The sequence below is a fragment of the Colletotrichum graminicola genome, assembly GCF_000149035.1.
Source record: "Colletotrichum graminicola M1.001 genomic scaffold supercont1.21, whole genome shotgun sequence".
NCBI classification, from domain to species: Eukaryota; Fungi; Ascomycota; class Sordariomycetes; order Glomerellales; family Glomerellaceae; genus Colletotrichum; species Colletotrichum graminicola.
The window spans coordinates 94,556-122,082 of NW_007361025.1; the positions used below are offsets into that span (position 1 = coordinate 94,556).

A 27,527-nucleotide genomic window follows, 5' to 3' on the forward strand; every position below is an offset into this window, starting at 1 on the left:
CAGATACACACACGGAGGAGGAGGTGGACGTCCACTCGGCGGTGGGGGTTTCCAGAGTTACGGCATCCTGGAAGGCTGGAACAAGACGAGGACGAGAAGCAGGGGGGGAGGGAAGATACCTAGATGACCATCTCCCTTACACCCCCGGTTCGAGCTGAAGGAGAAGGGACCTCTCGTCAAGCCCAAAGTAGACGGTCAGGAGACGGACTACCTAAGCTGTGCCGTACCTAGCGGCGGAGGTACCTACCTTTGTTTCGACGTTGGTTTGAAGGAGGTTCCTATTTGCATACGCATACGACGACGACGACAATCTTTCACACCATGTCCATCCCATCCATGCTCACTCACCGTCCCCCCGGACCATCCAGCCTAGGCCTGCGGATCCAGTCTACACCTGCTTCCCTGCCTGCCATTCCTACTTAACCAAAAGTCCACCCACCCTTCAGAAAATTTCACCTTTATTTTGGTTTTTTTTTCTGCAGATTTTTATTTTATTTTACCCCAGGCCCCAAGTCTTATCTTACCCTGCTTCTTCGTTTCCCATTTTTGTTACGGATAGTGCCCCCAACTTGCTGGACCAAGGGGTCGAAGAAAACAACCAACCGCCCAAGCCCTCCTATACTCCCTATTTAATCCTCTCAGCCTCTGCTTCTCCAGCCCCCTACCTCTCTATTGGAAACTTGGGTACGGGATCCCCGACGACTGGGTGCGCGGGCTATTATTCATTCATCTCTTCGTCCGAGTGTGGGTGCAAGTCCAACGGCCGACGCAACCAACAGACTGTCCAAGACCAACAGACACAGACCAAACCAGACCAAACCTTGCCGGCGATAGCCACTAATAAGCCAACGGCATAACGCAACGGTCAACGTATTTCTCACCCGGAGAATCCAGCCTCAACCATCCCCGCCACCTACCACCCTCAAAACTTAAAGATCAGGAACGAGCAACGTGCGGTGACGTTTACGCGCCGTGCCCATCGTCAGAGTCCCCCCAGAGGATATATAGAACGAACCGTCGGTCCATGTTTCGACCCCTCCTACCGTGATAGGGTCTCTCTCGCTCATCTCACCCACCATTCACAACACACACACACACACACACACACTCACACACTCACACACCACACACGCCAAAATCTCGAATTATACTTACGACTCCAGCATCCTGTCGATGCCGAGCCCTCTCACGCCGCGCTTATCGTCTGTCGCCAGCTGCCACCACTGAAAAGCCAGCCACCCCCCAACCTTTTATCTTTAATTTTTATTCTTGTCTCCGATTTGCAGCCTTTATCGTCTGTCCCCCCTGCCACTGGCGCTTCTCTCTCAGCAGCATATAAGGCGCTTATAACTAGCGAAGCGAAGCGTCCTTCCCCCGGCACCATAATACGCCTAACCCCATTAAACTGGACCGACCCGATTGAACCGGCAAGCCAATAAGATGGAGTCGCAGCACCACATGGGCATCCGCGAGCTCAATGTGAGTAACTGGCACTCACACAATGCCCTTACCGACACCCTCAACCATGCCGTTCCAGCTATCAAGACAAGTGCAGGTAAGAAGAGCCAGTCCACTTTTCTTCGTCTTTTTTATTGTCTTGCCTTGGGGGTCTCTCCCCACGTGTGCATTCCCTCCTTTCTTTTCTTTTGGCCATTTGTTCTTCAATATCTCGCCCTGCTGCATCTTGGCATGTGCCGATATTTGAGCCGCCACAAACCACAAGCCGTCATCGTGTAGCACCATTGCAGCGCTTGGGCACGCCGTTTGGAACCTTCTTCCGAGTGCTTCTGTGCGTCGACTCTGCGTCAAAAGCGCCGAAAGTTTCCACCGCTCTTCCGGGTACGCCTGTCGGCTCTTCGGCGACTCGACCAATCCAGAAGTGAAGCCGGACGTGATCACGCACACCTCATCTCGTCCCAAGTTTCGACAAGCTTTTCATCCTGTCTTGCCACAACACATAACCCAGGCCTCATCATCCTAGCGCGCCTCGATTTACTTTGACTTCTCACGTCCTTGATTTAACCTGCCTTCATCGACACAACTCTCTACCTGACCTCAACGTACTGACAGCCGCCTCAGCATTCTTCACTTTTCTGCGTGCCAACCTGGTCTTGAACCCCTCGGCGATGTCATCACCCGTACTCCAGCCTACGGCTAGTGCTGCTCAAAACAGCCACCGACGCGCCGCACCTTCTCCGCTGGCAACGTCTCACACACTTGAGCCTCTCGATGACATTCCTCCCCTGTCACTCGAGGTCCTTTCCACCCGCGAGGACAAGGCCGAAGCGCTGCGCCTCGTCGCTGACTCCATTGCCCAGCAGCGCCAACAGGCATCCTCCGCCCTCGTCTTCCACCCCGTTCCACTGGCCGGCCTTGCGCTGGCCCTCGCAGTCGCCTATCAGTATTCTTACGGCCGGCAACGGGACATTGGCATGGCTCTTACCCTCCTCAGCGGTATCATCATGTCTTACCTCCTGGCCATCCGCTGGGTGACGAGCGGCTACCTTCCCCTCGCCGAACAGATATCTTGGTCCTTCATCCGGCCTCACCCGGACGCCTCTTCCGACGAGGAGGACCTCGTGCTCGGCACCCGCTTCGGCTCCGAAATCATAGGCGCCCTCGTCCTGCACCTCGAGCCCGCCATTCCTCTCGCGGCCACGACCTTCAGCAGCAAGCGCAGGAACAAGGCCGGCAGCTTCCGTGGCGGCAAGGGCATCATCCGCGCCTGGACGACCAAGATCCGCTACCGAGGCAAGGGCGTCGGCACTGACATGCTCGACGAGGCTGTCCGCATCGCCCGGGAGCGCTGCGGCAAGGACGCCGAGGTCGGCTTCGCGCTCGAGCATGCCAACAGCCAAATGGTGCTGCCCGAGTTCTTCAACGGCACCTTCAGGAAGCGGGAGCGCTGGGCCGCCAAGACACTCGACGGCGTGCTGGCCGAGCGGGATATGGCCAAGAAGAAGAGGTGAAAACCCCCCCAACTATCTCGCCTTGAGCTGTGTACTCGGACCTGGTTTGGAATGATACATATCCCGAGCTGATAGTGCTTGCTGCGGGTTCTTTCTTTCCTTTTGTGGCGGAATGGCGGCGACGGATTGGACGGCGACGTCGGATGGAACGGTTATACCCCAGGATCCCGTGCAGGGCAGGCAGCCACTTCTCGCGGGATCTTTCTTCGTGTCTTTTGAACTTAATTTCTTCGACATTTTTCTTTCTTTCTTTTCAAACGATACCCCTCGTTACTGCGGATGCCGGCGGTGTAGATTGATTTTGCCTCACACGAGAGAGCGAAAGGTGGAACGGGAAACATATCCGTGTTTAAGTTCGGTGATGTAGGGATGTTCAAGGTTTACCACTAGTACTACTAGAATTGCAGGGGACACAGAACGAAGCCCGAGAGCTTCTTGTTCTTCTTCGCCTTGCCTGCCTAATCGGATCCCTTCGTTTGCCACGCTGGCCTCGCCCACCTCGTTCGCTTCCGTGACGCTGACGAGGTAGGTCCTGATTTTGACCCCTCCCCCCTTTTTCTCGACGCGCTGGGTGGGTGAGCGAGATAGTAGTGACGGAAATGGTTGTGAGTCAGGATCGGGCGCTTTTCACAAGACCGGGGCACCAGCCTGTTCGTGAAAGGTCCCATCGGCCAGTTCGAGGTTCGGGACCGGACTCCCAAAGTTGGCGGCTGACCTGGCCCGTGGGGAAGGGTCGGCCGCCTGGATGCTTCGGCGGCGCCGTGTTCTTCTTGCGGAGAAAGAGAGGGATTGCGTCGTGTTCAGTGTTGGGCAAGATACCTGTTGCCCCGCGCCGTTTCCGTATCACCGTGGTCCTGCGCAGGCTCCCGGAGGTACCCAACCGCCCCCGGCTACGTATCTCTGCGAAAGTGCAGATCAACGGAAGGCAGACCCTTCGTTTGCTCATCGACCTATCCCACGTCATCTCCCCTCCAACTAGCACGTGAGTTTTGCGTCCATTCTGGTGCTCAAATCATGTCTCTTCTATTCATTGTCGCGTTCAATGGGCCGAGTCGATCAATCCCAAGGGCCTTGGAAGTTCTGGTTACCAGAGAAGAGCCCCGTTGGCTTCCGCCCAAGCCTCCCTCTCGACGTCTAGCCTACAAAGGCAAAACATACCTACAGGACCAGTGCTTTCTCTGTCAGTGAGGAGCAGCTCGGTAACTTAGTTACGCGTTTCAATTTCAAAGACGGTAACATACAATCGTCCTTTCCGAGACAGTTAAGCCATCGAAGCGAAGCCAAACCGTGGTTCCAGCTCCCATCCATCCCCTTTTCATATCCTTACGATCGAAATCCAGGGTCATCTTCCAGGCCGGAAATTAAAAATCGATACATGTCGTTGTGTAGCCACCACTCCTTTGCCCTTGTCTTATCGCTTGCGAGGCCCATAACTCCAAATACGCCATGAATCCTATTAGGATCGAGGAACAAACAAACACGGCGGGTTATCAGAATTTCCGTTGGTATAGGCACATTAGTTCGCGACGCATTTCTTTTTACAGCTGAGGGCGCTCACTCGCCGCTCGCCGCCGTTGCCTTGCGTGTCTTTTGGTCGACAAACGTATCTGGGTCGAATCCATAGATCGGTGTTCCTTTACGTCGGAGTGCGTGGAGAACCTGGTAACGCGTTAGCAGAATGAATTGACGTATCCAAGGGTACCAGGAGGCTGTTTGTCAACTCACATCATGGATGGTGACAGTCTTGGCATGACGATGCTCAGTGTAGACTACGCAGTCTCTAAGAACCTGTTGGTGATGTCAGCTGTGGCCCATAATGTACGTATTGGTTCGCCAGGAATTTGGCGGCAAGACTTACACCTCTCAGCCAGGCGTCAAGTGCGGATCGTGCATCATCGTATATCGTGGCAGAGATACGTTTGACACCGCCACGACGAGCGAGACGACTAAGTGAGATGACACTTTAGCACCATGTAGTGTTTGCGTTGCAGAAAAATGATGATGCAAGATAAAGGGGTTGAGTTAGAATGTAACAAGATAACAACGAGGTAAGTGGGCGAAGAAGGTCGGAAGGCTAAGACCGGACAGATCCCGGTGAGGCAAGTAGGTAGGATTGAGTTCCTTCTCCTCTTCTTCATTGTATAAGAAGACAGGGATAGACTCATTAACGAAGGGGCATGGGAAACAGTAGTGAAGCCCATCAAGAGCTTGATAAACAAGGAGTTCTTTAAACCTACCGGATAGCGGGTTTAGCTATAGTGAGGTCAGCATGGTTCGGTTCATATATGTGTGTAAGCTCCAAGTGGACCAGGATTACTCACTGATACCCCGAATGCAATCCTTGACGATTTTGCTATTCTCCTAGTCAGTAGCAAAATCCCACTTGAGAGAAGCGAAAACCTGTGAGGAATGACTTACCGATGTCGCTTGGCGCCCGCTGCGCCGTGAAGTATGGTCTTGCCTTTGCCTCCAGCAGGCACTTTAGACGCAGTACCCCGTTTAATGCCGCTGGGGCCGCCGCGCGAAGGGATCATCGGCGGCATTGTGAATGACGGTGAGTTGATATCAAGGTTTTTTGTGTTGGTATATTGACGGAAAAACAGTCGTGTTGCACGTTGTTAGGCCTAGGCGCTGGTAGGATATCGCGTGAGAAGTGGAGGAGAGCTGCTGGAGTTGGGTCAGAGCCGGCGGCAAACTGTGGGTGTGGCTTCGGGGGGAAAGGGCAGGGAAGGAGGTGGGGAAATCAACGTTGGAAGGCGCGCATCCTGCAGTTATCTGTATCGAGCTTATCGGAGGCCCTTGGCCTGTGCTTGGTCGCCTGTCCCGTGCAGAAACACCGTGGAAAGTGTGGTTGGTACAGGCACTCACTGTACTGTACGCCAATGTCGCGATTCCATTGGTAGGTGGTGTCGTCTCTGCCTGTCAGATGCCTTGTTTCAAACAGAACCTTGAGGTTGTGCTCAGGGTCTAGGAGATCCCCCGGATTCAGGCACGATGACGCCGGAGGGGCGCCGTTGTATTTATGTCGCAAAGAAGCGGTACGGTGAGCGATTCAATCAGAACATGGAAAGTGTTTGTTTGTTATTAAAACGGTTTTATAGAACAAGGATGCGTGTAACCAAGGAACGAGTGACCATAGAGCCACCGTCTAAACGCCTAACCAGACCGGCAACATCTACCCAAGGAGTTGCCGTCGTAAATTCATTATTCAGGTCTATTCGGAGATGAAAGTGGCTTCACTGAAGCAAAGACCCTCCTCGGAGATCTCCTGGTCTCCAATCTTGAGCTTCAGGGTGAGCTTGTTCTTGGTCGGGCAGTACTGCGGCTGTTGTCAGCACGTTTTACACAACTTGGAATGGCGCAGAAGGTGGCTTACCTGGTAGATGTAGGGCTTGGTGCCGGCCGTGCCCGCTACGATCTTCTTGACGAAGCCAGGAACCTCGGCCAGGACGTCCACTCTGTCGAGGCGCTCTCCCAACGGACCCTCGATAATAGCCTCCACGGCCTTGCCCTCCTTGTCCTTGCCGGACCACGTGAACTTGATTTCCTCGGGCTCCGGCCACTCGTTGACCGAGTCGTTCTTCGCCTTGGTGTGCGTAGCCGTCTGGGTGACGCCGCCGTAGATCATCTCACCGTCCTTCGCTATACCACCAACGCTGACGACTGTTGAGCCATACGAGGGCGGGGTGGTGTACTCCATCATGACGGCCGAGTAGTTGGGGCCCTGGAAGTCAACAAAGTTCCACTTGGCCGCCGCGTGGTGAGGCTTCATCCCCTGCAGCGCGTAGACGTAGAACGCACGGCCGGTGAAGTCAACAGGGCCCTCCTTGGTAGTGATGGTGCCCTCGACGACGCATCGTGGCCAGAAGGCGTGGCGCATCGTGCCCCAAGGCTTGGACAGGTCGGTGCCGAACAGTGTCTTGCCCGTCTTTCCGGCGTGGAAGCCTGGCGAGGTGCGGGTGACCTTGAGGTTGACGATGGCGTTCTCGGAATTCATGCTCTTGATCGTGTAGTAGGTTCCGTCCTCAGACAGCTCGACGGCGCAGTCATCGGCGTAAAAGGACATGCGGTCCTCACTGACCTCGTGGTGGTTAAGCTGCGTGGTCTCCCAAAGGGTGGGCTTCGACTTCTCGGGGTAGAAGATCTTGGCATTAAACTGGCATGTGGTGCGGATGCCGCTGTTACGCGGTAGAGAGGTCAGCCAGAACAGAAGACATCATGGTTGCTGAGAGGCGGAAGCTGTCTCGTACCCGACGTTACTGTAGATGATCTGGGCAAGTCCAAGGTGGCCGTTGTCAGCCATCAAGTAGAAGCTCTGGGTCTCAACCGAAGTTGAGTCGGCCGCGATCCATTTCAGGTCATTCTTGGTCGTCTCCGTATGTGTAGTAGTCTTGGCCTCCTCGGCGACGGACCTGATGGCGGTTGGACCGTAAATGGGCTCTTGGGTACCTGCCACATCGGCGAGCCTGAAATTATTGGAAGATTAGCCTTGAAAGACGTAAGAGAGGACGGCAGCGGATGCTTTACTTTTGTTGCGCCCACTTGAACATGTTGGCGGCAGGACACGGGAGAGGGAGAGAAATGGGCGAAAAAGGAACGGAGTGGTTCAAGAAGCGGTTGTTCGACTGTGAAAGAGCAACAAGTCTATACAGTTCCCAAGAAAAACAAGCTTCTCGATGTGTTCTTAAGAGAAAAACCCAGTCGAGAGAGGAAGTTGAATTGACCGCCCAAAACAAGCGCCAGCGGGGGGGCGAGGGGCCGAGGGGTCATCCCAAGACCCAATGACGGTGAAGCTGTGGCTAATGCAATCACGGTGGGTCCAGCGTTCGCCGGGCATCCCGGTCGCTTGGGCCTCTGGTGCGTGGCTAGTGCATAAGGCTCCTAAATTTTTCCACATCCAAACACCCGTCGTTCGATTGAGGGAGGCTGTTGACCGCGGCGCATATACTTGCCTCACCACCCACACCCACACCCACACCCACACCCGACTCCCTTCTAACGACCAGAGCTGCTCGCACATACGCCATCATGTCGAAACGAGGCGCGGTTATGGCCGACCAGGTCGTGAAGCTCATCGTGGGCGCTGGCCAGGCGAGCCCGAGTCCCCCCGTCGGTCCTGCGCTGGGTAGCAAGGGTGTCAAGTCGATGGACTTTTGCAAGGTGAGGCTCCTCCTTGGGCACGATCAACACATGCCACCTTCTGCCCAACATCTGTGCTTTTAAGGGGCACGATTATGCCATGGCCGAGATCAATGCTAACATGTCTTTGCTCACTATAGGAATTCAATGCAAGAACAGCACATATCACCCCCGGCACGCCGATGCCGTGTCGAGTTACCGTCCGAGGCGACCGATCATTCCACTTCGAACTTCGTACGCCGCACACATCGTGGCTTCTCCTCAACGCCGCTGAGGCACCCATAGTTAAGGGCAAGCGGAAGGGTGCTAGCAATCCCGGGAAAGAGACGGTCGGAACGATTAGCCTGAAGCACGTCTACGAGATTGCCAAGATCAAGCAGTCCGAAATGCGTCTGTCAGGCCTGAGCCTGGAGTCGCTCTGCCGCTCTGTCATTTACCAGGCTAAGTCGATTGGCATCAATGTCGTGCCATGAAAAGGTGCCCGTCCTATGGGAGTTCATTTTCAACCACGTATAAACACGGAGTCAGGCGCAGAACGCATCCTCTTGTATACCATCTTAAACGAGAAAAGCGCGCCTTTTATGTACTATAACTGGGAGGGTAGAGGCGAGGGGAAAATAGCAGGAGGCATTGTACGATGAGAATCCCAATCGCCCAGCCAAAAGGCAGAGCACGGCACAAACGTTCGTACACTAGCGTCGCGTGGTCAGAACATCACAGACCAGAAGAGATGCATCATGCACCCCATAAGTTCCAGCTGGGCAGTGACGTCGGACGTATGGTCTCATTTGGAGACGAAGTCCGTTCTCACCTTTGACATTTGTGCGAGACAGTGGGTTGTCAACCGCCGTCCGTCCGGGGGTGAAGGACGGGAACTGGCGGTCTGATCGATGCAAGTCAAGAGTCGTTGAACCGAACGTAGCCTTCTGTCCGGGGTAGTCATCGCATATTACACAATGACGAATAACAAGCTATGGTAAACACACACAGCCACACAAACACCAAGCGTTGCAAGCGGCTTGGGCCAGCGCATCAGTGGGGAAGGTCAGGCCTGGCAAAAAACAAAAACAAAGAAAACACATTAACACCACCTTTGCTATTACAACCAGCATAACACCAAATAAACAGATAGACATATGCATATTAACTGAAATCAATACCGGACTATTTTATTTACTATTAGGTATGTTTTCCCTCAAGCTTGATTACATCTTGTAGTCTAGTTGGTATCTAATTAAACACTTGTTAATAGTCTTGGAGTGGATGTGGTGTGCGAAAGTACTTAAGGTGTGCCGGTTTTTTTTTGTCTACCGCATGCCTGGTCGAGTCTTCAGAAAGCCTCGCCACCGCGATCGACAGGAGTGTTGATGCGAGTAAGAAGCTTTGATGGCCAGCTGAAGCTCCGTGTGCTGCGAGATGCCAGACAGCAGCTCCTTGCCCTGCGTCGGAAAACTTGATTTAGAGTCTTACGTGGTGCAGTGGCGTTAGGGACCGGTTCTTCAGCACATCAGCTTCCCCGCTGGGTGCGACAAGCTTCGAGTCCAGATTCGGATGCACTGCCAGGCCATGGCAATCCCGATGGACGGCTTATCCACCTTTTTTCCCTGAAAAGCGACCTTCTTTTGCATCGTGCCTGAGTAAAAGGTTCCATCGAAGCAGCCTGTCATCTGCAGCAAACGCCCCCCAGCCTCATCAGAGTGGAACCGATGCGATGCCGGTGAGGTGACGGAACGTCGACCGTTTTCATGCTGCGGCTGCAGCATACCAGCATCCACACCACCGTACTGGGCTTGTCGGTCTGAGAGCGGAAATGCGGCGTTACTGCGGAATGGCAAGCGAGGTATGTCCCGGCATGTGCTCTGAATGAGTGCTGTCTCGGCCCAAGGAACATTTGAGAATATGAGCAAAGCTCAGATTTCTGATGCTAGTCATGTCGCCAGAACACCCGTCTGATTGCCGAACCTGATGGAAAGCTGGTCTTTTTAAGCTTGTGTAAGCCGACAGATGGTAGGATGTCAGGCGTGCGTTCTCATAGGTAATGGTTCCGTTTGTTGTGGAGGGTGAAGACGGGTTGGGATTGGTTTGTATTTGTTTCCTGGCAGGCTTGACTCGTTCGTTCCGGTCTAGGTAGGCAAGAGCTGGAATTAACCAGTGGACATTGGGTGTTTGCTGACGTGTCGGACGGGATGTGACCTGGATACTGTCGGGAGTTGGGATTCGGGAGGCGAGGAACCGAAGGAGGAAAAAAAAATTTTCTCAATAGGGAAGAGTCATCGGTCTTGTGGGGATCGGGCTGCGTCCGAAGCAGGCCGGACCATTAAGATCCATGGAGTTTGTTTCTTGAAGGTTGGTTTCCCTGCGGGCCTGTGGGATTCGTAAAAACGATGAAAAGGTGACTAAATGAAGTGGTCGAATGGCGCTTCATTACCGTCGCATGTGGCGGATGCGAAAGCCGAGAGCCACCTGACGCATTCCTACACTACCTACTCCGTACCATAGGTAACTTTGAAGGGGCATTTCGTAGAGCAGACGGCCGACTACGGGGGCGTCCTGGACGACGGCATGGACAGGTCTAGAGCCGGGGTTGGAAATAATAGAAGATTCCGATCATCCCAGGGACAGGCAGGGCCAGGTGTAGCTGGCAGGGGGCCTTTCTACCAGATTCCTGATGCAGATATGCTCAATGCATCCATGATTTTGGGCGTGCTGCCAAGTATCGTTTCCCTTTCCCGGGCGTGCCAGGTCCTCTCCCAAGCCTCAAAGATCTCCTGCCCACCTCAGTTAGAGGCAGTGTAGCCCCACCCGCCGGCCACCTCGATGTCGCGGTGTCTTATCCGGTCTGCCGCTTCCCCGATAAGGCATGAGCAATGATGGCGCCGACCAGTCATATTGCACCGTTTCCCTACCACATCATCCCGCTCATGTATCATGTACCCTTCTCTTTCCGGCGTGAAATCTCGCGGCGCGAGTTACGGGCAGCAAGATGAGCCCGCGAACAGCCTCCTCGTCTGCCTAACCCATTTACGATTCTTCTCGTCCTCCTTCTTCTTCTACCCCTAGTGCGCAGAAGGATTCTGAGAGGCCGGCCGGGGCAACGGGAATGGTAGAGGCAAGAGAAATATGAGTAAGTAGCGGTGCTGTGGCAGAAGTGATCCTGTTCGTAAGGGCCTGGGCCTTACCTCATGTTTTGAGACGCTTACCCATGCGGCGTATTTTAGCTGTTGTAAGAGTGTACCCAGTGCTTTTGCCCCACCATCCGCAATTGGCGGCATCCACCGTCTGTCCTGGGTAACAGCACTTTTCTCCCTCTCTCTCTCCCACAAGCCCGACTTGTGTCGTTTGGTTTGAATTTCTTTCCTCCTGCTCCTCTTTCCCTGCCGTTATCACCATTTCTTGACGATAGACGGACGACCAAGCACCCTCAAGCAGTCGACCACCGTCATTCTGTTGGGGACATGGCTCCCCCGTCTCCCTCCCGCGATCCTCTCAAGGAGGAATTACAAGTCCCAGGTACAAAACGCCCTACTTTCCGTCTGTTCCGGCGCAACCCCGCCCTCGGTTCGTCTGTAGCGCATGTCACAGACAAACACTATCGCCCAATGTCCCGCGTCCACGCTCACGCCCCCCCCCCCCCCAAGCGCACACCCACATCCTCATCCTCTTCCCCAACTCAGATCTCGTGCTGACCACTGCGCCTGTCGCAATCTACAGAAATCTCTTGCAACGCCTCCGATAACACCAATGTCAACCGAGACAAGATGCCCCCTCAAGATGCGCCCGCCGTCCGCTTTGCTTCTTCCGTCCAAGAGATCGCCCCGACCGTCACCACGACATCACCAACAGACACCGAGTCTCCCACCGACGCCGCTACCGGAGCGTCCTTGGCCGAAGTTACGCCCGACGAGCTGAGAGCCCTATCCAAATCCCTCCAAGGTGCACCGTTGCAGCAGCGCCGGATGAATGTATTCGGCTTCGAACCATACTCGCTACCTGCATCTCGCGTATGTTTTCCGTCTCGTCTCTTTGTGCTTGGCCTCGGCAGCCTCGACGCTGTTTGCTTTCTGCTTGAGCGTTTTCTATGCGTCGCGTTTCACACTCTCTGCCTACCCCTCCAAACAGAGCAACACCGCCTCAGCGTTTAGACCCCTCTCTCAGTCCCCCTTCCAAACACGTCTACACCACGATTATTCGAACTTCCTCTCTATGGGACTTCTACCCGGGGGCTCCATTGATCAGTCTCGTGATCGTCCCAGGTACCCTACACACCTGTGATGACAACTCAACTTCCTCATTCCATCGCACGCGCCAGCCTGCATAACCCGCTCCGTTACTGACCTGTCACTTGCAGGTTTGCTCGCGAGAGGACGAGTCTGATAACAGCAGGCTCCCAACCCCGAACTCCAGCGGGCCAAGATCGCCGCGTTTTGGTCCGTCACATCCGATGCAGTCACCTCCTTTGACACCGGCAGGGACTGATCCTTCAGATCCGGCAGCAAAGAAGAACGAGCATCAGGATGGGGACAGGAAACCTTCCTCAAGCGAGCCCTCCGTCATCACTCCTCAAGCATCGTCCTCTCATGATTCACCACCGTCGTCGGCAAGAAAGTCCATGCCTATCCGAGGCAAATCGAGCGAGGAAGTCGCTACACGGTCAGCGTCTGCCGAGGAACGAGAATATGACACGAGGTCCCACAGGAAGGGCATGTTTTCTATCGGCGCAGGAGGATCCGTCCCTGTCTCGCGAGAGTCCAGCCCATCTCGAGCTTCTCTGTATTACTCCAAGCCGATGACCCCCGGTGGGGACGCCAACGATCCTTACGCCGCCCACAAACGCCAACCGCCGCCGTCGAATCCGCAGCGGGGCCAGATTGACTCGAGATTTGTATTCTCGCGTAGGAAGAACAAGCATGGGTCGCCCTCTGGCTCTACGTCGAGCTTGGGCCGAGCAAGCGACAAACGACACTCGGGTCTTCTCGGTGGCCTGAAGGGCCATGGCGATGAACTGCATGTTCCTCACGACGATTCAGCTAGTATCTCAAGCAGGCAAGGCTCATTTGCGGACCTCAAGCGGTTCTTCAAAGTCGGCGGGCATAACAAGATGAAGAGGGAAGCTTCGCCCTCCTCTGTGAGGTCTGGTGCTAGAACCCCTCCTACGAGAGGGTCGCAACACCAGCTTCCCTTTGGGGATGACCATGGTCTTTCTTCCAAGTATGGAAAGCTCGGCAGGGTGCTCGGGTCAGGTGCTGGAGGCTCTGTTAGGCTGATGAAACGAAGTGACGATGGCGTTGTCTTTGCTGTCAAGGAGTTCCGGCCGAGACATTCATACGAAACCGAGAAGGAATATGTCAAGAAATTGACGGCCGAATTCTGCGTCGGATCGACTCTGCACCACGGCAACGTCATCGAGACGTTGGACATCCTCCAGGAGAAGGGCAAGTGGTACGAGGTTATGGAATACGCTCCGTATGACCTTTTCGCCTGTGTCATGACGGGCAAAATGACGCGTGAAGAAGTCGGTTGCTGTTTCTTACAAATCCTCAACGGCGTGACATATCTCCACAGCATGGGTCTTGCACATAGGGACTTGAAACTCGACAATGTCGTGGTTAGCGAGCATGGTATCATGAAGATCATCGACTTTGGTAGCGCTCATGTCTTTAAATACCCCTTTGAGAACGACATTGTGCTCGCCTCAGGTGAGTATCTTCTACACTTCTTTCGAGAGACAAGACTGATGAGTTCTAGGCATCGTGGGATCCGATCCATATCTGGCCCCCGAGGTTTATGACGAGCGAAAATACGACCCCCAGGCGGTCGATATCTGGTCGCTTGCCATCATCTTTTGCTGTATGACATTGCGAAGATTCCCCTGGAAGGTCCCTCGCATGACCGACAACTCATTCAAGCTCTTCGCGGCGGAGCCGACACCGGGTCACGACCCCAAGAAGCTCATCACGCTTTCCAAGTCGACCAACGATCTCGAAAACACTCCGCATCGGGATTACTTTGAGGAAGGCAAGCATCAAGCTCGTAAGCAGGAGCACAAGGAAGCTGAAGGTCAGGCATCGCAAGGGAGCTCAGCACAAGCATCAACTCGGACCGATGGGCAGCAAACGGAAAAGAAAGAGGTCATACGGGGCCCTTGGCGAATTTTGCGCCTGCTTCCTCGCGAATCTCGGCATATCATCGGACGCATGCTTGAGATCAAGGTTAAGGAGCGCGCAACGATGCAAGAAATACTGGATGAGCCATGGGTTGCGAATACGGTCATCTGCCAGCAGCCAGAGCCTGGTCGTGTGATCCACGCCGAGGACCACGTCCACACCCTCGAGCCACCCCAACCACCCAAGTAGGTCTTTGGTGGCTACGTGGGATAAGAGCTTCAAATTGCATGTTTAATGGCGTTCCGGTTGTCAAGGGACCAAGGATGGGAATAGCTGGGACGGAAGCGGGGTGCGGCGGATTATCATGATACGAGCGTCTGGGACTAAGAAAAACAGCGACGCCGCTCCCTTTTTTTCTCTTCTTTTTTTTCCCTTTTGAGCCTGAGCGATACAGGAGTCTCCTTTGAGATATGTAGATGTCGCACTGTCGGCTCAAAATAGGTTGTATCAGGCGATTGAAGATTAGGTAGAAAGGTAGAAAATGACATTCGGTACAAATTGCACGCCCTGCGTCGCCATAACTCGAAATTGACTAGTACGGACGCAACGAGAAGCAAGAAAAAATAAAAGACGAACATGTGCTCACGCCTCTTGTTTGTTAAGCAAATGCCGTGTTATGGGATCAGTATTCGACATCGACCGGACGGGTGAAGCAATGGCTGCATGAAGCGTACCCTGTCCACAGTGCTTCCGGCCATCAGATTACATATATGCACGGTGTCAAAAGTGGGACACCGGGAAATCTTTTGCCCGATCGACCCAAAAAATTGTTGACATTCTGGAAGCTCTTGGAATAGCTTCAAGGCTTAAAGCTCGTTCCTCGAATTGACTTCTTTCTCGACTGTCTGTCAACCGCCAGTTTCTCTCCCCACAGCCAATTCTTACGCATCCATCCCCATTCAATTCCACAGTCACAATGGTAAGATCATGTCCTCAAGATCCCCCTTGGGCCAGCTGTCAGCATCATTCCCTGACCGGCCGTGGTGGTCGTACTCGGGACCTCGGTAATCACGCGGAGTGATGCTACGCTGGCCTTTGACAACTTAGCCACTGCAATATGTTCTGGTCACTGACTTGAAGTGTGTTTGTAGGCCACCTCCGTCCGCTCCTTCCGCGCCCTTGTGCCCCTTCTGGACCGCGTCCTCGTTCAGCGTGTCAAGGCTGAGACCAAGACCGCCAGCGGCATCTTCCTTCCCGAGTCCAGCGTTAAGGAGCTCAACGAGGCTAAGGTTCTCGCCGTCGGCCCCGGTGCTCTTGACCGCGACGGCAAGCGGTTACCCATGGGCGTCAACTCTGGCGACCGCGTCCTGATCCCCCAGGTATGTCGAGATGGATGAATATCTCTTCTCCCCCCCCCCCCCCCCCCTGCCCCCGCCTTTGTAGTTGCAAAATGCACCTGCGACCTCGGGACTATGCAGGTCACCTAGACCGACCCGTTACTTGCCGATCCTTTTCACGCACCCTGCCAGGGAGAATTGCCAAGGTGATGGGAGGGACGACAAGGAGATGGGGTGAAGACGAGTGTGACATTGAAACTTTGACGGCTGACGAGATAAATGCAGTTCGGCGGCTCTCCCGTCAAGGTTGGTGATGAGGAGTACCACCTCTTCCGCGACAGCGAGTAAGTTTGACCCCCCTATATGCACTTGTGGCGCAAAGCTGCGGCCTCCCATGCCCCCAGGAGATCAGATGAGCTGATCTATGTGCTTCCCCACAACAGGATCCTCGCCAAGATCAACGAGTCGGCATAAGTCCAAAGCCGCGAGGGCTGTAATAGATACCCACGAGATTTTGGCGTGTACAATACCGTGTATCAAAAGAAATTACAAAACATAAAAGCGAAAGGGACGACAAGGCCAGCCGTTGTTTCGATTGAATAACGTGAAAACTGTCTCTGGAGGAATTGTAAGAGGTCAGCTTTTGCATAGACCATGTTGTAATCTTTAAGCGTGTATTCTCAGGAGTTACCACAATGTTGGGAGACGAGGGTAGTGGGCATGGCCTCGAGGGAGAAGGGAGGTTACTCCATTAGTCTTCGCCGTCGCCTATGGCCACGCCATGTCTCAATTCGCCGTGGGGTTTGATTCACGAAGAAACCTCTCCTCTCTGTCACTTTGCAAGCACCCCATCAAACAACGTGTCATCTCGGTGTGAGGCTACTTCTGGTGATGTGCTGGGCGTTCTGCATATTTCCAACATTTGGTCGATGAATGATGCTGCTGGGCGAAAATGGCGGGAGCCCATGTACTCGCGTTGATAGTTTCAAGCTAGAGTTTGGGAGGATGTTGACACCCGTATGATGGCCATGCACGCTGCTTCTATCCAGACATGCTCAACGGCATGCTTGGCGAGAGCGTGTAAGCCTGTCGTCCTCTGTACATCCGCCCGACAACTGACCCAGGAAGGGAGACAAGAAGAGGGCCAACTACGCATGTCCCTTTTTGAGGATGGAGACGCCAGTACCTCGAGCTTGTAGGACATAAAGAGGACCAGGTACTTACGGCTACTCAGTGTGCGCGTGTGTGCGTGTGTGTGTGTGTGTGTGGGTAGGTGTGCTTGTGTGTTTGTGTGTCTGCCCGTTTCCCCAGTCTCCGTCGGTCCCGACACGGAGACAGCCAGGCAGACGCAAGACAAGCTCGCCAGAGACGAGGTTGCTCCGATAGACTCGGATGCCTGGTGGCCACAGCATGATGTACGTCAGCTACTCACCATACTAACGGCCTGTCCCTTTTCGCCAAGGCAGACTTGCATTGGTTCTACGAAGCACACCGCAGCGTTCCTCTTCCTTGCAGGTGCACGCACATAGCCATTGTTGTGTTATGTTTGAGCGTGCTGGGCCCTCCCAGGGACCCGCGAGTATGGGTAGACAGGGCCACGGACGTCAGCGGTCAGGCAATCAACCAGAGTGCATGTGAAAAGAGGGTTTGCCAGTGACCGAGCCATTCCTGTTGTTTCACTACCTTTTTCCTTTTCTCTCCCCCCCTCTTTTATTCTTCTTTTTTCCTTTGACTTGTTGCTCCTCGCACGTGGGTTCTTGCTGGAATGAGGGCCTAGATGGAATGTCGAAGGTGGGTGGCGGTTGGTCCCTGGAACAATGGGGTTGTGAATAGATACACGGAATGGGGGCTCGGGTATTGGACAAGGGAACAATAAACAGGAAGCTGGGTACGAAGTAGTCGGGCATGTTGGAGCCTGAGGCCCTTGTTCGTGCCCTCGCCCCGGGACCAAGGCAGCACTGGGCGATAAACAAAACAGTTACGGGGGTATATAGAAGGACGCGGCCAATTTCAGGAAATCAGGGAAGAGACGACAGCAGGAGATTGTGAATTGTCCATTGAGATGACGACGGGAACTCCGGGTCAGAGCGGATGGATAACGGACGGATCCCACGAGGACGGGGAGCCCAGCCGCTGAACAGGTCCCCCTGACGAGATGCCTCTCAACCAACCCCCTTGTTCTCTTAACCTTGCGAGCAGAGAGGCCAGGGGACACGATCCATGAGGGAATTTGGAGGGAAGTGATGGAATAATTGTGGAGAATGCGGCTGGGCTGCGAGATTTTCGGGATCTTGTTACGATCAACGGGAGCGAATCGATTGGTGACTCTCTCTCCCAGTTCTGATTCAGGGGAGGGGGCGGCGGCTTATCTGTAACAGAAGAGCGGAGTTGCGAAAGCTTGTTGGTGTCACTGCAGTAAGATGTGTACGGAGTGTTTGTTTGTAGTTCGGTCTGGAGGCGGCGGCTGCTGGTGACACGGCGGCTGCGTATGCGCCATGTCAGCGTTTCCCAGCTGCCAATAGGAGCAAAGAGGCATCTGTCTGTCTGTATGTTGATCCCGTGAATCCCCCCTTCTCTCGTAGAGTGAGAGACAAAGATAGAGTTCTTGTCTCTGGCTCTGACAGCGCGGCGGCACGGCACATTTGGGACGACCCAGTCAATATCCCCAGGAGCACTTGTGGGTTTGCCGCGCGTGATGCCTGGTCGCCAGCTGGGCCGCTGGAGAAACAAGAGCGGAGAAGATGGTTCAAGGAAATTAATAAAAAATAAAGAATAAAAATTTATCTTCTATTTAGTTGCAACGAGGGAGAGAGGCAGGGAAGGGATATACACTACGGATACCTAGACGGGAAGTAATGGAAACTTTGTTTGCGAGGGAGCATCAGAAAGCAGCCCATCTGATGGTGGACCTGGTTTCTGGTTCCAGTCCTGGCCCCGGTCCCGGTCCCGGTGTCTGGAACTTCCTTTTGCCCCTCGTTGCCCCGGTTTTTGCGTTTGCAGCTTGCGCAACTTTGCAGTCAAGCTTAAGGGCGTTATAAGTGCTTAAGTGTGCTTAAGTGTTCGTTTCTGATTGTTTCAAAGCCGTTTGTTTAAGAAACGGTGTGCGAACTATACTGTGCTTGTACGTGTTTGGGGTCAATCAAGGTACGGACGAATGCCGTAAGCATGCGGCGGGTATGCCTGGCGGGAGCCCAGCCGTCAGCCCAGAAGCGGGAGTTAATTGAATGTCTTGTTTCAATACTGGAATGGTTCGTCCCGTCCTCTTCTCACCTCGATACAATGACATGTGCTTTCTTATTCTTCGCTACCCCTGTACTAAAGTGAACCGTCGCGACTTCAGACCAACGAAGACTGGACTAGACTGGACCAGACCAGATGTCGATAGCTCGCCTATCCAGGAGACAAGTTTCTGATGCCGACACCACTGTCAACGGAATAAACGCCTCATCTCGGCACAACGACGTCAGGTGAACTCTCAAGGTTGGGGAGGTTGGAAGCTGGCATGGCTAGCGGCGCCTCTGGTTCCAAACCCCTGGCTCCTCCCGTTGCCACTCCTGGAATGTATCGATTTGATTTGACTCGTCTCATTCCACGAGACTCGGCCATGCCGGCTTTGGCAACAACTAGGCCGGCTTTACTCAGTAGTGCCCAGGGAGATCGGCAGATCTTAAACCCTGATTCAATCTTGGGTTGACATGTTCCCTTGCCTGCTTAGACGAACACAGAAAGAGAGCATCATCGTCATCATCAACAGCATCCTCTCGGACGAAAAACGAAAAAAGTTCCTAGCGCGGCATGGCCAAGACGACTCCATCTGCACTTTGCAAGGCTTCGCGATCCTTCCGCCATGTTGATCGCTTCTTGGGAAAGGACGTTTCCCATACGGATACAGGAGCCCAGACCGTTATGCAGGTTGCCCAGTGTACGTATGGCGGTGCTCGCCTGGCCCCCACGTGTACAGCTCCTTGGACCCCTAGGCCGGAGGAGACTTCCTCTTCTCCATCTGAATACGTAGTGATAGCAACAGTGCGCGCCTACACTACCTGGGCGGCAGTCTGCTATCTCGGCTCTTGGTCGATCAGTTGCTTCTCTGGTTTGCCCTCTCTGCCTTGGAATATCACCCACTAATTCCCCGATGGAACGGGCAACTCGGTGCCACGCCACGTTGCCTAGGGGGGTGACGGAGCAAGGGTGGTTTAGGACGCCATCCGTAGCGCCGCCCACTCTCGTTTCATATTGCCTGCCCCGTTTTCCCACTAACGCACGCCACGAGGCCCTGCAATAAAAACATATTTCGGCGTTTGCCAAGCGGGCTGTCTTGGCAAAAGGCACACAAGCGACAGCGTCCTTCCAGTTGGCCAAGCTTCCTCCACCTCTCCTACGAGCGAGCGCTTTGCTCCTCTCACTCCCTATCCCCTGTATCCCGGCCGTATCATGGCCTAAAATCCTTGGGCCGGCTCCTCGGTTAGGCTGGGTAGCTGCGGATGTCGACATCCATCACTCTCGCCCCTTGCCTCTTGGATCGTCGCCCAGCAGTGGCAGTTTTCCTTCTCCAAAGCTTGCCTTTTCGGCAGAGGACCGCGCTAGCGCCGCTCTATGTAGCATCCTCCTGCAAGGCGGGAACCGGTGCGGAACCCAACGCACCATCAGGGGAGGGGGAGGGGAGGGGGAGTACGGATATCCTGTACTACAGTGTAGGGTGAGGGCCCGGACAGCTGCAAGGTACCAGAGGCGCCCGAGATGAAATGGATAAGGGCTAACCTGCAGGAGCGGAGCTGTACGGATACATCCAGTGTAAAGGAGGGAGGGGGGCGGCGGCGGTTGTGCCTTTGGCGCACAGCGAGTTGGGGGTGAGGGTGCCACTGTTCGCTGCGCAAACCCCAGCTAGTCTTTTTTTTTTTCTCCCCTTCCAGCAGGATGACGGAGCCTCGGAGGGGTCAAGGGCCACGGACAAGGGGGGGAGAGGGAAACGACCTCCCTCCTTGGGTCATGAAGGGCCGGGGTTGTGGACGGTTGGTTGGTTGATATAAACCCATCTTCGGCCCTCGATAACGGGCCTCCCTGTTTTGTTTCTCAACCCATCGCGTTCTGTACACAGCTGGCCGCTGATTCACGCTCCCTTATTGTTCGCTTTCTTTTTGAACGAACGTTCCATTCCTTATACCCAGTTGAGCCTCGATATCTTTTTGAGTCGTTGCTCCCTTCAGTCTCTCGTCCAGCACGCAGTTACTGTTGACCAGTCCGTTCCTTGATACAGGCAAAGCCCAGAGCTTACACCTTGAAACCAACTACATTTCAGTCCTTCTAGACCGGTCGACTTCGCCCTTTTTCGAGACTCTCATCGATTTCGTTCATCTCGACTTCAGCAGGCCTGCTTTCAGTCACATACAGAAACCCTTCCGTTCCACGCAACCAAAGAGCAAAGCACTCACCAGGATACCCAACCCTCCAACCGTCAAGATGAAGTTCTTCACTGCTGCCCTCGCCTTGGCTTCCGCCGCCAACGCCCACACCCTTTTCTCGGAGCTCTACATCAACGGCAAGTCCCAGGGCGATGCTACCTGCATCCGTATGCCCAAGGATGGCGCCACATCCACCTCCCCCGTCGCCGGACTGACTAGCCAGGACATGGCTTGCGGTAAGTCATTCATCCTCATGGCGTCATGACGCCCGGGCTTAACTCACTTATACTCATCCTTCTCACAGGCAAGGACGGTCAGATCGCCGCCGCCTACACTTGCGCCGCCCCCGGCAACGCCCAGCTGACCTTCGAGTTCCGCCAGTGGCCCGACAAGCGCCAAGAGGGCTCTATTGACCCCTCTCACAAGGGACCTTGCGCCGTCTACGTCAAGAAGGTTGACGACATGTCCTCTCCCGCCGCCGGCCCCGGCTGGTTCAAGATCTGGGATGAGGGTTACGACGAATCCACTCAGAAGTGGTGCGTCGACAAGCTCATCGACAACAAGGGTCTCCTCACCGTCGAGCTCCCCTCCGGCCTCCCTGCCGGCTACTACTTTGTCCGCACCGAGGTCCTCGCCCTCCACCAGGCCGTCAGCCTGAGGGACCCCCAGTACTACGTCGGCTGCGCCCAGATCTACATCCAGAACGGCCCTTCGGGAGCTCTCGAGATACCCTCCGAGTACGCCGTTAGCATCCCCGGCTACATTGACGGCTCTGAGCCCGGCAACAACTTCAACCTCTACGATAACCCCAAGTTCCCCTACCCCATCCCGGGTCCCGCGCCCTTCAGCCCCACCGGCACTTCTTCGAGCGTCAAGGCCGCATCGTTCGAGGGTGGTGTCCCAGGCGACTGCTTGATCAAGAACGCCAACTGGTGCGGTAAGGCCGTCGCGGCCTACAGCTCCGAGACAGGCTGCTGGGCCGGCGTTGACGCCTGCTACGCTCAGGGTAATGAATGCTTCGACTCGGCCCCGCCGACCGGCGCCAGCAACTGCTACATCTGGAACGACAAGATGTGCAAGGGCCTCGAGGCTCAGTGCCGGGCCAAGAACTTCAACGGTCCCCCTCAGATCGAGATGGAGGCGACCACCTCCTCCCCCCCAGGCCCCATCCCCGCCGCCGTGAACCTCAACCTGCTCGGCGGCTCTTCCAACTCCAACACCGGCTCCGCCCCCGCTCCCTCTGCCGCCGCTTCTTCCGCCCCCGCTCCTGCTCCCTCCGCTGCCGCCTCATCCCCTGCTGCCGCCGCCACCCCCGTGGCCGAGTACGCCCCCGTAGAGCCCGCTGCCACCAGCAAGCCCGCTCCCACCTTTGCTGCCGTCTCCTCCGCGGCCCCGGTCCCAGCTACTCCCACCGCCGCTGCCCCTGCCGCTCCCACCGCCGCTAACGGCCTCAAGATCTCCACTGACGGCACATGCGGTGGCGAGACCGGTCTCACCTGCGAGGGCAGCAAGTTCGGCGCCTGCTGCTCCGCCAGCGGCAAGTGCGGCAGCAAGATCCTTCAGTGCAGACCTTCGTGCGGCTGCCAGAGCAAGTTCGGTCTCTGCCTCGAGCCCTCCAGCCTTCGTAAGAGCACATACTAAGAGAGAGGCCGCGCCGCTCTTTTCATCACATCACGACAACAAGAGAAAAGGACGTGATTATGACGATTATGAAAAAAGGAAACAAAATCACAACAGGGGGTTTTCCCCATCACTGGATACCTTCTCTTCGCTTCGAGATTTCTGTTTTGCAATTGTTTGCAGCCCAAAGTTCTTATGGGTTTTATTAGGGGAAGGGAATACCGAGATTGGTGAACATACCACGGCTAGGGGTTTTCAGGGGAGGGGTTTATAAGTGATGGTGTGGGGGAAAAAGGCACCGGGACAAGAAGTCATGGTCGTTTTTGGGGAGGTCTTCTCACCGGTTTTGCTTTTCTCCCGTAACATTCTTGTATATAGTCTGTACAATTCTTTCCAACATTGGATTTTGAAGCTGCGTCTTTGCTTGCCATCTCCGTTATTTGTCTTGTGTCTGATACCAGGCTCTCCACCTTATAAGCGGACAGCTATGCCATTGAACTCTAAGGCTGAAGTGCAGTATAGAAGAAGATACAAGGTGCCCAAGATTGAGACACCTGTTCCTGAAGCCCTTTCGCTTCTTGCATGCCAATATGCATCCCATCAGCTTGACTTTTGATCTCATGCTACGTGGGCCATTCATGTCTTCCCGGTTTTTGAAAGGATGAACAAGAAATGCTTCATATGCCTGGCCAAGAGATGCAGAGCAAATATAACGCCATCGGTGCGAGCGCTGTAAGATCGTATTGCATCAAGGCCCCCCAAAGCAGATTGGACAAAGTCGGCGTGAGTTTGGTTTCATTGCGGGCTAGTGGCTCGACCGCTATCGAACATCTCGGATTACTTGTTTCTTTGGCGGCTCTTGAACTGCCGACTTTTCCTTTGTGACGGCCGCTCGACTCGATAGAAGTAGCTGGAAAACGTAGGGCCTCCTGTCGACTTTTAGTATCAACCAACAAGAGAATGGCCGTGGCTTTCACCTGGCCGAAGCCCGTTGCACCATTCAAACCCGCCTAAATTCAGCTTGATCTATGTTTGTTCTCCCGTCTTTTTCTTCCTTCCGGGAGTTTCCCTTGAGCTGACACCGGTAAATTACACAATGGCTGCCCCAAGCCGACCTAACCTTGCCCATTCAAAACCTGCTTGAGATACAGCTCCTGATGTTGTGGAATCTGTAGAAAAGCCCTCAACATCTCTGGTCTTTCCAGCCACCGCCGCAGGAGACAGTTCAGTGCACCTCGAACAAGAAGGGGACCGGACCTCCGGCTTCCGGCGGAGAGGTGATGATACTCTGAGTGGGCAGTTGGCTCCTACTACGAACGACCCTGATGCGGGCGTTGGCAGGGTTAAGGCTATGATTATAACTGGTTACGAGTCCTAGGCCGGCTGCATGTGCTTTTGCGAGATTGCAAAGCTCAGACGTATGTTCTTCCATGTGGGATGTGATGTGATGCCGAGACACTCATTGCTGATATACTGCCTGCTGATTAGGATATGACACCTAGAGCTTCTAGTGTATTCGATAGGACCAGCGTCAAGAAATAGACCATGGCTCAAGGTTAGGGATCCAAGCCCGCTTAAACTTGGATGTGGAATATCCTTCACTCTCAGCCTTCAAACCTAACTGCTTTTAGCTTCATACAACCATGGCTTCATATGGCTTCATGAGCATATCTGAGCATCCCTACCTTCTACTCCGGCGTCCCGAAAACTAGAACCCAGATGGCCAACCACACAATTCACTTAAGCAGCAGACCAGGGGCCCGTCGCTTCCTACTGATCAGCTCGTTATCAGTGCACACGGTCCCACGTAATGACATTGGCCTCAGTGATTGTTCTCCTCCTCATATCCCCAGTGACATTCGGCCGGGTCACCACCAACTCGTCAAGATCCTCGACATCTCGGCCACCCCCCCCCCCCCCCCCCTGGGGATTTTAGCCTATTGCTCCGGGACCACGAGTGACCCGAACCTCCGATCTCTCGTCTCGAAAATGAATAGATAGGTCGACCCGGTGCACCATGCCTCCTTCGTGGCAGTCTCCTCTCATGGCAAAGAAATGAAATAAAAAATTACATGCGAATCGAGACGCATGTCATCTGAGGGGATCCTGCTCATGGGGGGGTATTCAAAGTTCGGGGGGGGGTATCCAGCCAGTGGGGCAAAAGTTTAGGGGGGGGTAAAAGAGGTAGGGCTAACTAATTATATAAAAGTAATACGTGTAAATATTAGGGCTTTTTGCCTATAGGCGTATAGTAAAAAATCTATAACTAAGATTATGTGACTTTATTTACTATCTCTACCTTAGGCCTAGCGCTAGCTTGCACTTAGGATATACTAAACTCTTACTAAGAAAATTTCTTACTTTAATTCTTTTTTTTTAAAAACACTATAAATCTATAATTACTACTATAGTACTACTAAGGTATTTTTATAATTAATTCTTAATATATTCTTACTATATTTAAAGTATATACTAATAATATTCTAGATATCTACTAACTATATAAACCTAGGTATTACTAATATATATAACCCCTCTGCCTATAAACACTACTATAGTAAGTATATATATAATCCTTATTAAGTAGTAATATAATATATACTAATTTAATATAGGCTTTATCTTAAACCTAAACCCTAACTATATCTTAGCTAGTATAGCCTATATCCTTACTAATATAGTATATATAATATAGCCTTCTTAGTAGCTATTATAGTTTTAATAGAATAAAGCTAGGCTATAGTAGTGTTATAAAGTAATATAGTATAAAGGCAAAGCGTAATAATAGAGTAGTAAAGTAAGATAAATAATAATAAGGAGCTAAATAAATAACATAAGATAAGATAAGTAATAAATAGTAGGTGTATTTATAGTTAACCTTTTTTCTATAAAGGGTTACCTACTAAAGGGATATATACCTAAGGTATATATAATATATTATATATATATTAAGTATTTAGTCCCTACTATCTATCTATCTCCTAACTATAGGCACTTACTACCTTATCTTATAATAAGTGCCTCCCCTTAAAAAGACCTTATCTTCTTTTACTAAATACTCTAAGAGCTAATTAAGAAAGTAATATCTACTATTTCTTATCTCCCTTATATTATAGCCTTATACCTTAAGGTTATTTACTTATATTCTAACCTTACTATTTACTTATTATTATTATTACCTAGGTTAATAGCCCTAGCCTAGTGCTTTTTTCCTTATAAGCCTATAAGGCTACTAAGTTCTTTTACTAGGTAAGGTTACTTATTACTTTTACTACTTAAGCTTATATTACTAATAACACTTTAGGTAGTAGTGTATATCTCCTACTAGAGGTAAAGTGTCTTTATAAGTAAGGTAACCTAATCTTATAACTATTTAAAATCCTTAGCCTTAAACTTATTAAGAGCGTTAAGATTATCTACCTTATAGTTAAAGTTCTTAACCTTATCTTTAATAGTGTTAATTTATTTCTTAACGTTATTAATTTAAGCTACTTACTAGTAAATCTTCTTAGCCTTAGTATATAAGCTTTTTTTAATAGCTTTATTAATATTACTTTATACTACTATAGCTAACTTAGCCCTATTAATAGCTATTACTAAGGCAGTAGTGTTCTTTATATTCTTATAAATTAACTTAATATACTTATTAACTTTAGTAGTAAGGTTAGTAACTTAGTCTTCTAGCTAGTTAATTAGGTATAATTAGCTTTTTATATAATAAGTATACTAAATTTCTAGTATAAAGATATAGTCTAAACACTAAATAAGTAAGAGGGTACCTATAACCTTAGAATTACTTTACTTAGGTTAGTATAAAAACATAAAGCTAATTAGTACTATATAACTAAGGAGTTCCTTAGACTATAGTTTACTTTTCTTATAATTAGTAAAGATAGCGTCTATAAGGGCTATAATCTACTATTAAAAGTACTTATCTAAAGTTAAGGAGGTATATAACTATTTAACGTTAAAGCTTTATTAGCTTATATAGAAGCACTAGACCTAGACCTTAGTCTCTTTATATAGTATTTAGTTACTACTACTATAAAAGGCTTTATTAAGACGTATAATTACCTCTTTCTTAATAGAAATTATTAACTCTTTAGTAGTAAATATATTCTTATATAAGGCAGTAAGTGCTTTTACCTTAGCTGCTATAGTAACCTTTTATACTATTTTATTTTTAGCCTTCTTAATAGTATGTTATCTAGTTAATAGCGTACTATCTTAATTAAGTATATTAAGGTATTACTTAATATATTTATAAAGCTTATTATACTTCTCTTATTACTTAACTATTTTCTATTATTAAATATATTTATTAGCCTCTTTAGTCTTATTATAAATACTATCTAGAAGTTTAATTTCCTTAGTTAGGACTTTAGATACCTTAAAGTTCTTACTACTTACTTTATTATTATTAAAGTTAAGGTTAAGATCTATATTACTAGTGTTATTATTACTATAGTTAGGGTCTTTTATAGTAGCCTTATTATTTTAGCCTTCCTTACTTATACTACTTATACTAGTGTCTAGTTAGTTATTACCTTAAGCTAAGGGATTAATAGGGGTAAAGCTAGGTCTTATAGCGCTACTACTACACTTCTTTATAAGCTACTAACTACTAGTAGCGCTAGCCTAAGTAGGGCAGTTAATATACTTAGATATCTTATTATTATTAACATCCTTATTAATAAATTTATTAAAGTTAAAGGTGTCTTAGTTAAGGATATCCTTATATAAGTTAAAATTACTTATAAAGCTTTAGGTTTTCTTAATAGTATAATTATAAGATTATATATTATACTTATAATTAGCTTTAACTACTACTAGTATTATAAAAAGTAAAGGTAAATTATAATATAAAAAGTAGTAGTAAATTATAAAAAAAAGTAATAAGTTAGATAAGTTAAAAAATAAAAAAATAGTAGTTATAAGTAGGTAAGTTAAAATATC

General features: G+C 51.5%; 7 protein-coding genes across 7 annotated transcripts; 5 read left to right on the forward strand and 2 right to left on the reverse strand.

The window, feature by feature from the left end:
* Window positions 1-1,440: 1,440 nt before the first annotated feature.
* Window positions 1,441-2,969, forward strand: GLRG_05900 (acetyltransferase; the record flags this gene model as incomplete). Its single annotated transcript, XM_008096585.1, has 2 exons — window positions 1,441-1,555; window positions 2,080-2,969. 2 exons carry the CDS (start codon window positions 1,441-1,443, stop codon window positions 2,967-2,969), a joined length of 1,005 nt encoding a protein of 334 aa, XP_008094776.1.
* Window positions 2,970-4,523: 1,554 nt separating this feature from the next.
* On the reverse strand, window positions 4,524-5,512 carry GLRG_05901 (histone H4; the record flags this gene model as incomplete). The annotated part of the gene is made up of 6 exons (XM_008096586.1): window positions 4,524-4,628; window positions 4,695-4,757; window positions 4,828-4,915; window positions 5,207-5,222; window positions 5,291-5,322; window positions 5,388-5,512. 6 exons carry the CDS (start codon window positions 5,510-5,512, stop codon window positions 4,524-4,526), a joined length of 429 nt encoding a protein of 142 aa, XP_008094777.1.
* Window positions 5,513-6,183: 671 nt separating this feature from the next.
* Window positions 6,184-7,519, reverse strand: GLRG_05902 (uncharacterized protein; the record flags this gene model as incomplete). Its single annotated transcript, XM_008096587.1, has 4 exons — window positions 6,184-6,288; window positions 6,346-7,147; window positions 7,220-7,435; window positions 7,497-7,519. The coding sequence occupies 4 exons, from the start codon at window positions 7,517-7,519 to the stop codon at window positions 6,184-6,186; spliced, it is 1,146 nt and encodes a 381-aa protein (XP_008094778.1).
* A 478-nt stretch (window positions 7,520-7,997) lies between these two features.
* GLRG_05903 (ribosomal protein L11) lies at window positions 7,998-8,581 on the forward strand (the record flags this gene model as incomplete). The annotated part of the gene is made up of 2 exons (XM_008096588.1): window positions 7,998-8,129; window positions 8,249-8,581. 2 exons carry the CDS (start codon window positions 7,998-8,000, stop codon window positions 8,579-8,581), a joined length of 465 nt encoding a protein of 154 aa, XP_008094779.1.
* A 3,285-nt stretch (window positions 8,582-11,866) lies between these two features.
* On the forward strand, window positions 11,867-14,461 carry GLRG_05904 (uncharacterized protein; the record flags this gene model as incomplete). The annotated part of the gene is made up of 3 exons (XM_008096589.1): window positions 11,867-12,109; window positions 12,457-13,804; window positions 13,854-14,461. The coding sequence occupies 3 exons, from the start codon at window positions 11,867-11,869 to the stop codon at window positions 14,459-14,461; spliced, it is 2,199 nt and encodes a 732-aa protein (XP_008094780.1).
* Window positions 14,462-15,188: 727 nt separating this feature from the next.
* GLRG_05905 (chaperonin 10 kDa subunit) lies at window positions 15,189-16,023 on the forward strand (the record flags this gene model as incomplete). Its single annotated transcript, XM_008096590.1, has 4 exons — window positions 15,189-15,191; window positions 15,364-15,591; window positions 15,835-15,893; window positions 15,993-16,023. 4 exons carry the CDS (start codon window positions 15,189-15,191, stop codon window positions 16,021-16,023), a joined length of 321 nt encoding a protein of 106 aa, XP_008094781.1.
* Window positions 16,024-21,009: 4,986 nt separating this feature from the next.
* GLRG_05906 (endoglucanase B) lies at window positions 21,010-22,592 on the forward strand (the record flags this gene model as incomplete). The annotated part of the gene is made up of 2 exons (XM_008096591.1): window positions 21,010-21,187; window positions 21,256-22,592. 2 exons carry the CDS (start codon window positions 21,010-21,012, stop codon window positions 22,590-22,592), a joined length of 1,515 nt encoding a protein of 504 aa, XP_008094782.1.
* Between the last annotated feature and the right edge of the window lie 4,935 nt (window positions 22,593-27,527).